Here is a 12,133-nt window from a genome sequence, read left to right as displayed (position 1 = left end):
AAACCAGCAGCGAGCATACGCAAAGCGGGAACAAGCAGCTCTTTTTTTAAAAGTCGAATAGCCCAGTGACATGGACAAATTGATTGCACTCGCAGGCTGTCGGAGGGAAAGAACAGAGGGAGTGCACTTGTAAGCGGGTGTGCTCGAGGAAATCACTTCGCTGCGTTGAAGTGTTGTGGGCTCAATAGCAATGCTTCAAGAATAAATAAATAACTGTTCATAGCTGTGTCGGCACTCACTGTAAAACCAATTTTGAGCGTCTCTAACATCAGTGAAGCCAGGAAAAGAAAAAAAAAAAAACGCTTGAAACGTTCTTTCTCAAAAGATTCCGTCATTTTCACCATTTGGTTCGACCGTTTTGGTCATTCTGATTTTGTATATATTCCTCTCTTCCGTTTCTTCAAAGAAATAGACATCGTAACGGGATTGCAGTATTTCCATTTTTGATGGCGGAGATTGTTGTACATAAGTGTTTCTTCTTTTGTAAGAAAACAGCCGCCTTTTCTAAAACTCAAAATGCCGCGTACGATATCAACTCGTGTGGCTTCATAGATCGCATTTTTATAAATCCCGAAAGATACTTCGTTTTGCCTTCAGCGCCATGCCGCCGAAGTGACACTCGCCAGTGGTATTACTGAATTTCCTCGTGTGGACACGGGTATTTCGCATAACACAATTTCCCACCTCCAGATGCTCCGAAAGGCTAAGCAAAAGAAGGCCGCGTATTGATGTACCAACACAATCAGCCACCTTTCACCCCTTGCAAGAATTGCAAGAGTGTTTAGTGCCAACTCGGAAGCCCATTGGATAAGAGTGCCGAGGCCGCTATGCAATCACATCGAATCGTGTTTCCCGCGCATCCCTGGGTTCGAAATGCTTCTCGGGTTATATCAAACAAATTAGCTATAGATATTCAATATATCACAATGAATTCATAGGAACATTTTGCCGCCTGCAGGGAGCTGGAGTATCCACGCTTCTCATGGTTGTGTACCAATTGTGTCACATCACCGCTGTCATCCGAAGTGGGAGGAGGCCACCCAGGATGGATATGTCGCTTGAGTACTGCCATGAAAACTACAGCCAGCTTCCTTTCACCTTCAACGCGACTCGCTTTGCACCGCAAACTGAGTAAGTGTACGTCTACCGACATGACGGCATGTATGTTAATAGAATCTGGAATGCATTGACCGCGATACATTGTCTATAGCGCGTATAACCAATCTGTTCGGGAAGGTGTAAGCAGCCTCCAGCAAATTGTTTTATGGTGTAGAGTGTCTATAGCTCGTATAACCAATACCATCTGTTCGGGAAGGTGTATGTAAGCAGCCTCCAGGAAATTATGTTATGGTGTAGAGTGTCTATAGCTCGTATAACCAATATCATCTGTTCAGGTATGTGTAAGCAGCCTCCAGCAAATTATTTCATGGGGTAGTGCAACTCCACAGGTTTGTTTACCAAGCGACGCAAACACAACATCTTCTCAAAAAACCTTTGTAATTTTTCCTAAGGCAGCTTCGTTTGCGCACATTTGGGAACAGCGCGAAAGCCGGGAATAACACCAGGGTGCACGAGCGCAGAAAACATCAGCTGCTCGTGTTTTCCCATTGCCTCGTTCTTTCGCGCTGTCCGCAAGTATTTTCTTTCATATGCACCGATATTTAAGCTTTACAACCCTTCATAAATTTAGGCGGGCCATCTGCAGATATACAGGGTGTTTCAGCTAACTTGGGCCAAGTATTACAAAAACAAACATAGGAGCTACACATATCGAATTGGCGCAGTATTGTTATTAGCCATATGGAGCACGTCATTATATTTTTTTTCAACCCACCAAGCTGGATCAATAACAAAGATTGCTTAATTAGCTTTTTAAATAGTAACTGTAGCGAAAAGTTTTCAATACAGAAGTTGTAGTGCTTGTTCAGAAACATCGGAATATTTTATCTATGCCAAGATAACTGTCCTGTATAATTTCTTTCCAGCCTTTTTTTAAAGTGCGCGATATTAAAAAAAACACCACGTGACTGCCGGCTAACGCGCTGCGCTTTTAGTGCCCTCAAATAATAAGTTGAACGATTTAGCAAAGGCTGCCCCGCACACAGACGGGGATCGAGCAGGATCTTGGTGACTGCGATGGACGTTATCTGAAAAAGGGGCGTACAGTTTTAAGAAAAAAAATCTTCCACGAAAAAGCGGCTGCCACGTGAAATTGCAATACGGGGCCAGAGGCCACGTGATCTTTATCCCCATCCTTCAACACACTATCAGGGGGAAGGAGAGGCGCTACCCCCTCCGCGCGCTAGGAGAATAGTGTGGAGGAAATGACGTAGTAGGTGCTCCTTTGTATTGCTGTTTTTTTTATTTCTTTGCTGTAGCGGCCCCGCCTTTCGGGCCACAATGGCGGCTTTGTTATTGTTCTGTGCGCTCACACGTGTTGCTCCATAGGTTTCGTACCGTGGCAAAGGCGCCGTGCGGGCAGGTTTGCGTTGTTCTCCGTGTTTTGTTGCGCTGTGTTATCTGGACAGTGCTCTACCGGATGTTGCTGTGGTCAGGTGGGACAGGAGGAACTAAAGTTCGTGAAATGAACGCACATGCAACGCTGTACGCAATGTACCGCGCCACGGCAATGACTACGGAAGAAAGAATATTCGCGGGAAATTTTGCCCTCTTTCGCGGAATCATGCTAACGTGCTAACGATTGCTTAGTATTGCTGCGGAGCGCGCGGGTCCGAGCAGCGCGGTTGCGCGCAGCGCGGCGTGGTTTCGCGAGAAATGTAAACAAGAGAGGAGAGCTGGCCCGATAAGCGGAGCAACACCAAGAGCAACGCCAACTTCCAGCTTCACTTTAGCTTCACAAAGAGTGACGTCAGGGCCTCTCCTCAGTTTCCTTCCTCCATGATGGGAGCAGTCTCGCAAGGTCTCGCCCGGGGAAGGGCCGAAAGCAGGGAGGCAGCACGGGAAGGAGATGAGGGGCTCTATGTGAGGGGCGGCTTTGACTCCGCCAACAAGTGCGCACTGTGCACGGCTCCGCGTGCTCGCGCGAGCCCTATCTTGAATGTGATCTGCAGACGGTTTTGTGCACGCTCTGTTCTCGCCGCTCTTGCGTTCAAGCGATAGACAAAGGTCACTTAGCTTGCCGCTGCTACCGCGCTTGCTCACACCAGCGTCCTGACAGCGAGTGTCCGCGCTCTCATCGAGTGTAATGTGCTCGCTCATATTTGCTTGCGCGCGCTGGCACCATGCTCGTTTTTTGAGATAGCAACCCAATGCTTCGATGTTCATATGGCCGATAAAGCTACCATCCTTACTTGGTGTTAGTGCCTACTGATTAGCTATTGCAATCGATGCTTCGGCTTTCGGACAAAACTGGGGCTTTTTTAAATACATGGCCATGAAATTGCAGTACTTGTTGCTTAAGAAAGGTCTGGAATGATTGTTAAGCGCATAGCAAACTACATCCTGGGACAAGCGCCGTGCAGAACAAACCGATCGAGGCTAGTGTAACGCTTCGGCTTGTCACTGAATCAAGGCCTCAAGTCTATCAATGATGGCTGCATCTTCGAGGTACATCGTACGCCAGCTGTGTGGACGTTTCTTTCTGTTCGAGAAGCCTTTTGTCTACTACTTGTTGGTGCGTGGACATAGAAACACATGGACGTGGCCATCTCTCGACACACATAGCCAAAATGGCTCCTCCGTTCAGCTCTTCTTACTGTACATTGTATACACTGGCAAGTTTTACAAGCCCCTGCCGATACTTAGTACAGCGGCATCCAATCCTTTTTTCTGAAATAAAAAAAAACATGTTATTGCATCGGCTACAACTTAAAAAACAAGGCATGTCAACGTTACCAGACCCAGATCACAGATTGACGCGCAGTACGAACACTTCTGTGCAATCCGTCGCTGCGCCGAACGAACGCACAGGAGCACGACGTCACCGTCTGACTTTTCCACTTCTCGCCAAGCCTAATGACATTAACTTGGGCAGCTCGAAAAACCAGATAAACAACTCTGGGGGACATTTGGGGGTCCTCTGGACCCAGAAAACCTCTATATAGAATATGGCAGGTTCTACGGTGCTTTCAGGAGCCTACGCAACAATTGTGTTCTTTCAGAGCTGCGGTACTAATGCAAGGTCAGATTGAAGTGGAAGTGCCTGAAGATTATTATGAAATATTCGTAGGTACCTTCACCTCACTAGCATCGCTTTCATATTGCGACTCACCGCCATCTTGTGACGGTCGCCTCGATCTGTCGTTCACTATTCATTATGTGGACACTGCCATTTGTGCATTCCGACGCTCGTCCGCCCCAGGGCGTGACCACATCACCTATTCTACTCTCTGTCATCTCAGCCAGGAAGCGCGGAAAGTTCTTCTGTCGTTCTACAATTACGCGTGGGACGCGGTGACAGTTCCCGACAACCGGAAGTGCAGCCGTATAGTGGCTCTTTTGAAACCAGGAAAGTGCATATACGAGCTTTCTTCCTATATGCAAATTGCTCTAGCCAGCTGCGTCGGCAGAGTAATAGAACGCATGGTGCTGACAAGATTGGAATGTCTCTTGGAGAAAATTCCACGTTGCCAGACTTTATGAAAGGGTGCGCCGCAGAGGACCGTCATCTATAAACGGCGTTCTTTGAATTGAATTGAAGTTTATTGAATACTTAGTGCAGATACAAAAGTATAGGTATTTAGTACAGAAAAAGGTCCCAGAGTGTAAAAACTGTAGGGGGACCTTTAGTAAGGTTAAAAAACACAAGAACTTCTTAACAGCAAATAAAAAGCAGCGGAATATAAAATTACAAAAAATACAAATATACTTATTGACACATAATAATACAGTGGAGAATGAAGAATATAAAACGATAGGGTTAAGGGCATCAGCTGAAGTATAGGAAACAACGTAAACAGTATTCTAAACAGCAGAGTTGAAGTTGTGTTGAAAAGATATTCAATAAACAGTGCAATAGTTTAACCATGAAATTACGAAGCTGATGTTTGAATGACGATGTAAAAAAGGCACACTTAATGTTATAAGGCAAGGAATTCCAAAGTTTGCATAAAACAAGTGCTACTCTTTGAGAACCATAGTTCGTACCTTGGGGAGTATCAAATTGCAGTTGGAGGAAAACCGCGTTATATTTGAATTAGTAAGGTGCTGGATAAGAACAAATTATAGAAAGCTTCGATTGTTAACTGCTTGATAAGCAAATGTGCAGACATTAAATTTGGTTAGACTGGTAATATTCAGTATGTGCAGTTCCCGATACATATCAGTAACATATGCACAGTACGTCGGTTGCTCTAGGTGAGAATGCGAATGGCCTGATTCTGTACACGTTGGAGGGAAGAGAGGTGGCAAGGATATATTCGACCCCAGAAAACAATATAATAATTTAAATGACTGTAAATGAATGCATAATATAAGGTGATCAAAGTAGTTAAATCAAAGTAACATCTAGCTTTGAGTAATACCCTAATATCATAAGAAGCTTTCCGCTGCTGTTCATTAATATGCAAATTAAATTTTAAGTGAGAATCAAGCTTGATACCAAGGAAGGAACAATGATCTGATAGATGAATATGATGTTTGTTTATAAAGAGGGGCATAACTTGCGCGTTGTAAATGGGGGGGGGGGGGAATTAAGAACTTACTTTTGGATTAGAGGGATTTATCAAAAACTTATTTATAGCACACCGTGCACTAACGGTAATAAGTTGTGCATTAAAGGATGTTGTAAGGTTGCTTATAGAATTACTCAAACATAAGAGAGCCGTGTCGTCGGCATATAAGATGCATTCTCATAATGTGGTTAGACACTGAGGAAGGTCAGTAATGTATAGTAGAAATAAGAGCGGGCCTAGAATTTCGCCTTGCGGACCGCCGATGTTAATTATTTTTTTAGTGGAACAGATACCGGAGGTCGATATTAATTGCTCACGATCACATAAGTAACAACGGAAAAGATTAAGAGAATTGCCGCAAATGCCACAAGATGCTACTTTATCAAAAATAATATCATGATTAAGTGTATCGAAAGCTTTAGTAAAATCTAAGAAAACCGAACCAACGAAGTTACCCTTGTCAATTTCTAGTTTATATTTTTTTTTTGTAATGTAAACGACAGCTAGGTTAGCCGAATATCCTTGTCAAAATCCACATTGGTTCGGATGAAATAGGTTAAGTTTCGTTAGGTAGTTAGACAGGTGAACATGGATTAGTTTTTCAATTACTTTGCTAAAAAAGGGGGGAATAGATATCGGCATATAATTAGAAGTTAAGCATTTGTAACCTTTTTTAAATACCAGAATAACCTTACTCATCTTTAACTCTCGGGGAATACGCCAGTTTCAAAAGTTAGATTGATAATGTAAGTGAGCACATCCGCAATTTCATCAGCAATCATTTTCACATAGATAGCAGAAATATTATCAATACCTCTGCTAGAGGGCTATATACTAGTAATTGTTCTTCTTACTTCCTCTGGGGTAGCAGGAATACGAAAAAAAAGTGAGTGACCACAATAATAAAGTTCGTCATGCGTAATGGAACAGGTATGGGAGAGGCGAAGTAGTCACTGAATGCGTTAGCGATATCTAATGCGTTAGATATTACTGATCCTTCATGATGAATGTAGGGTATAGGCGGATTAATGGTTTTATTGAGAAACGAATTGATCAAGCGCCATTGTTTTTTATGTCTGAGCCAGTACATATAATTTCGTTTTGATAATAGCGCTTTTTGGCATCCTTCATTAGGGCATTCAGTGTGTTACAATACTGCTTGTAACGATCAATAGACTTATATTAAACGGGTGCCTTTTGTCATTTTATAGTAGTTAGCTTTCTTACGCAGGCTGTTAAGTAATCCCCCTGTCAACGGTAGGTTTCTAGGGGAAGAATACTGTTTATGGCACTGTACACATGTTGTCGATGAAGATATGCAAATGGATATTATAGAGATGAAAGGGGTGTATGCTGGTTCAGCATTATTCATTGAAGTGACACAAGACCAATCAGAATTAGATACCATTTCTTTCAACTCGTCGCGATCAAACTTATCCTTAACAAAGTTCACGCTATTAATGCGAGGACTGTTCTCAAAACAAAGGGCAACTGGGGAATGATCTGTAATATTGCTTTGAAGAATGAATGCGGAGGGAGTATGAAAAAGGTTCGAAGGCGCATGGTCAATAAGTGTTCCCAAACCATTATTAGCGCAGCGGGGGGGAAGGGAGAGTAGAGATTCAAGACCATAGGCTAGGAAACAGCTGACATACTGATTTAGATAAGAGGACGCAGCATCAAGTAACATAATGTTAATGTCACCCAAAATGACAACGGACTTTTTTTTTTTTGAAAGAATATCAAGAGTAATGTCAAGTGCTTCACAAAGTGCAGGAATTGGTGAATATGGTCGTCGATAAATGGTACCAAAAACAATACTATTATCAATGCCTATTACAGATCGGTCAACCTCAATTCACACCGATTCGCAATCGCAAATATTTAAGTGAAGATCAAGCCTACGCTTGTAACTGATGTCGGACGGACCGAATAAACATGGCTGAGCCAACACGTTGTGATGAAATGTGATTGCAATATTCTAAATTGTATCATGAAAACCCATAAGGATATTTATCGGAATTACTTAGCCATGCCTCAGAAACTCATACAATCGCGAAGGAATGAAGACAAGAAGACAGTAGCATCTGATAATTGTGAAAATACTTTCGAAGACTACGTGAATTGAAATGAATCGCTGAATCATAGTTACGCGAAAAGAAGGATGGGATATCGTTAACGGAAATCTACGACATCAGGTGAGATAACTTTGACCTCATTCCTTGCGTAGAACAGGAAAAACAACGTCAGCGATTAGTGGGTGCCATTTTTGTGGACATAAGAGGAGCTTATGACAACTTCCTTCTTAAGGCCATTCTTGATGGTCTTAAAGACCTTGGCGAAAGTGGTCGACTCTACGTGTGGGTCTTCAGCTTCCTTAGCCAACTTATCATCTTGTGTTGCCGGCTTACGGTGAAACGGGCAGACTCCATGCTTTTTCATGGGGTTCTAGAAGGTACGGTCCTCACTCCTATGTTATTCAACGTCACCCTTGGAGCTGAGCTGCCTGAAAAAGTTATCAGCGCACACGCGGGCGATATATGCATATGGGAAACGGGAGTAACACGTCCGTAAATGAGTACACAACTACAACGAGCCACAACCATGAGCTCGAAATACTTACGCCGTCAAAGCCTGCAGCTTTTCAAAACAAAACGTGCTGCAACGGCATTAACAAGGAAATCAATGACTTGGTATGTGATATTCGCTGACGGAGCTGGGGTCCCTGCTTTCATGCACTATATATATTTAGGTGTCATCATTGACCGCAGCCTGTATTGGTCAAAACACGTCAGTTCACTGCTGACCAAACTATCCAACTTTATACATGTTCTTTGTGTTGTAGCTGGATCAAGATGGGGTCCCTCTCTGCAGTCTTCTGTAGCTACATGAGGCGTTGTTTTTGAGCTACCTACGATATAACATAATTGCGCATTCCAGTATACGTTTAACATGTCTTCGGTCGTTGTAAAGCCGCACAGCCCAAGCTTTGCGGACATGTCTAGGCCTGGCACCGTTTATATCGACTTCCGGCACCATAATGGAATCACGGACCTCTCCAATTGAAGTTTATATATCTTGTGAGCAACTTCAAGTTCACAAATTCACACCGGACTGGTGACTCGACACGCACACCATCCTTTGTTTTCAATTGAAGGGAACCTCGAGAGCCATACCTACTTAAGATGTGTTGCTGCTAAATGGCATATTATTCCCTAAGGCTTCGTACTTACCATCATCTCTGAAGTGCCACCGTGGACACTGCATAAAGAAATGGTGCGCCTTCAGATAGCTGGGATTTCAAAGAAGTTGCGTAACCCTTTCCCTGGCCTTAAACGATTCACCTTGGTCTGTTTGGCTAGAATATACGATGGTTGTGTGCACATATACAGAGAGGGATCCATTACATCATGCGCCTCGACCGTTGTCTTTGTGATCCCTCAGATGGGCACATTTCACTAATACAAATTGGACTAAAAATCGTCTTCAACAGCTTCAGAACATGTTGTAATACGGGAAACTGTCCGTCGTGCCTACTTCCTGACACCGCGTACATGAACTATGCTTTTTAACGCAAAATCAGCACTGCAAGCCATGGAATCTCTCGAGAAGAGGCCAGTTTTACATGCTGGGGTTAGGTGTCCTAGAGATAAATGATCTTGGTCAGAGGAACCGACACTGAATTACCTGCAATGACTACCTGATCACTGTGGCTTTGCCGACAACGAGCTAGCTGAAGCGGAAGCAAGAGTTGCTGTTTCTAATGCCGTCGGCGTAAGGATTCCATACTCGCGAAGTCATGTAAACACTACGTTGACTACGCTCAAGCGAGATTGCACAACAGATTACTGGGTTCACCGACACGATCGGTACGGGCGCCTGCGGAAAATAAACTCTTGTAGGACTTCTCGCCTCGCGGCTAAAATGAAACGATGCCAGGCAACCATGTTTCACCGGATTCACCTGGGCATCGCCTTCAGTCGAGGCTATGCGCATCTGATCGGCCATGTGAACAGCCCGAACTGTGAATGCTGCTAAGTGTCTGAGGCTCTTCAACATCTGTTTTGCGACTGCCTTTTCTATGCATCACAACAGAAGACGCTGGCTTCTACGCTAACAGGCATCGACAGGCGAACATTGTGTGAAAGTACTTTTTTGTCAACAATGCGGGGCCGTACAGTAGCAACAATAGCTACAAGGGCTGCTCTGGCCTACTTGAAGATCAGCGGACTGGACGCAAGGCTTTTAGGAAACCACTGTGTTAGAGTAGATAGGGTGATAATTTTTAAGTTCCATCTAATTCTGAAAAATAGCCTATTGTAGATAGCATATTTGTAGTCCTTGACCTGGAATATTCAGAGAGGCGGACATTACTTGCACGAGAATTCGCAGTAGCTATTTACCCAATAAAAAATGACAAATTTTCTTCTAAATAACTACTTTACCACGCATATTGCAATTTACGAATTGTAGCTAGTGAGTTTTAGCCAGTGAATTCATTTCAAGTGGATACGTCCTGCAAGCTGAAAGTCCACAGTTCATAATTGCAATATGGGCCGTCCAGTAGTTAAGACATTGATTAGTAGTGCGCGTAATCGGGCAGCCCGGCCGATAATTGCACTAGCAGAAAACGCTGAAAGAATAGTTTGAGACGGATAATTAGAAAAATCTTGGAATGACGGTAGTGATGGTGAGAAGGAACTTCGACGGGATTTACACACTAGTTTACAGGTTAGGTTTGTTTTGTAATGATGAAGGGCACTAAAAGCACGAGAGGAAATTCTCACACAAAGCAGCTGTACAAACGGGTGTCCAGAGCGGCACTTCGTTTCTGGGACGAAAGGAAACGTCGTAGCAAGTGCTGTGGTAACACCGCGTGTGGTCGTGTTGGTTGATTTCTGTATCGCGTCGAACACATCGTCGGCATTCATCAAGTGTTCCGGTGAGCTGTTGAGACACACAGGCCGAGGAGCTAGTAGTGAGGCGTCAAGGTGAGAATTCGGGGCAGGTGCCTAGACGAAGTAGAAAGGAGAGCAACCCGTAGTTGGTTTCACTGCAGTGTATAAGCAAGCGTCACAAAGGGTAGAAGTGCGCCGTAGTTTTGTTATCGGCTTATATAAACACATTTATAATGTGAGCTACAGTGCAATGAAATCGCTCTGTCAAGCCATTTGTTTTCGGGTGGTAACATTATCTTTTCTGATGAAGTGTGTGAAAGGTTCTGATTATTTTGAGGATTGTTGAGGCTGCCATATCAAGGCTGCCATATCAAGGCTGCCATATTCGAGACCCTCGCCATGAAGGAACGAGTAGATGGGAAACGAAGGGGCTAACTTTTTGTTAATCATGACAATATGAACCCGACGGACAATGAAAGCGAGGAAACCATTGGAGAAATTGGCTGCGTTATGAATTGAAAATGTAGAAAATAATAAAAAAAATCATCGCCCAAGCGCTCCGTGCAGATGTTTAACCAGCGAAGCTGAAATGTGCGACCCCGGTTTTTATCTCTAGGTTAATTCCGACGGTTCATTCATGGCAGGCTGATGGATCCTCGAACGCAGTTGCGGCTTGCGCTTGGTCGCCTGCACGAGCCTGTGCTGCCCGGGCTCCAGCATCGGTACCGCGTAGACGAGCTCGTTCCAGATTCCGCTCTCGTCGTTCCTGATCGGAAGCTGTGCTACGCAGGAGTACGTACGACGCGTGGCCTACCCATTCCGGAGTCTGAGAGAAACTGCCGCGCGCACGTTCGGCTGCGACGGAGAGCAACGACGTCACTCCTGGCGCAGCCAATCACGCGCCTCTCTTTTTTTTTGCGCATGCGCATGGGATTGCGCCGGAGGAGTTTGCGGCGTACAGGCAATGGACAGACGAATTGGCTAGCCAAATAGAGCTTCGTTGTAAAGGAAATAAAGTGTACGAAAAGGTAGCTTGCCGCTGGTGGCAGCCGAACTCAGAACCTGCACATTACGCGTGCGCTGCACTACTGACTCCGTCCGGCAACTACGGTATTTATGTTTACTAGGTTTAGCCGTGGTTGTGTTAACTAGAACCCCTCATGGCCATGGTAGGCAGATATGGCACGCCATTTTGTGCCCGATGGCGTTATGTAACGCGTGAACTAATAGGAGCAGTCAGATAACTAAATAACCCTCGTATGCTACCTAATCACATCAAGGCTGCCATGTTACGTGACGGCATCGCGCAAAAACAAGCATGTTCTACATCCGCTCACCATGGCTCTGAATGGCGCTGGCTAACAACGTAGAGGTACAACCATAGAGTTTCTTACAATTACTAGAGGGAACTCTGACGCTGCGATCGTTCATCCACATGGGAATGGTGCCCAGCACATGGACTTCTCTGGTCTTCGTGCTCGAGGCTTCAGACATTCTTGTGGCTTCCTTTATTAGGCTTTATCTGGGCCTCAATCGGACCACATTTCAAAGCAGTTGATGCTTTTTTGATGCAGAAGGCAATAGTACTCTGCCAGCAAGCAT

At 44.4% G+C, this 12,133-nt stretch overlaps 1 protein-coding gene across 2 annotated transcripts in view; it reads left to right on the top strand.

The window, feature by feature from the left end:
- Positions 1-12,133, top strand: part of LOC129382424 (sodium-coupled monocarboxylate transporter 2-like) — a 61,084-nt gene that overhangs the window by 34,500 nt on the left and 14,451 nt on the right. For both annotated transcript variants that reach the window (XM_055066326.2, XM_055066327.2), the window contains exon 8: positions 959-1,131. In XM_055066326.2, coding sequence (XP_054922301.1) covers positions 959-1,131 — 173 coding nt within the window. The remainder of the gene's footprint in view (positions 1-958; positions 1,132-12,133) is intronic.

This window comes from Dermacentor andersoni, chromosome 6 (genome assembly GCF_023375885.2).
Source record: "Dermacentor andersoni chromosome 6, qqDerAnde1_hic_scaffold, whole genome shotgun sequence".
In the NCBI taxonomy this organism is placed as follows: Eukaryota; Metazoa; Arthropoda; class Arachnida; order Ixodida; family Ixodidae; genus Dermacentor; species Dermacentor andersoni.
This window is presented reverse-complemented; position numbering and strand designations above follow the sequence as displayed.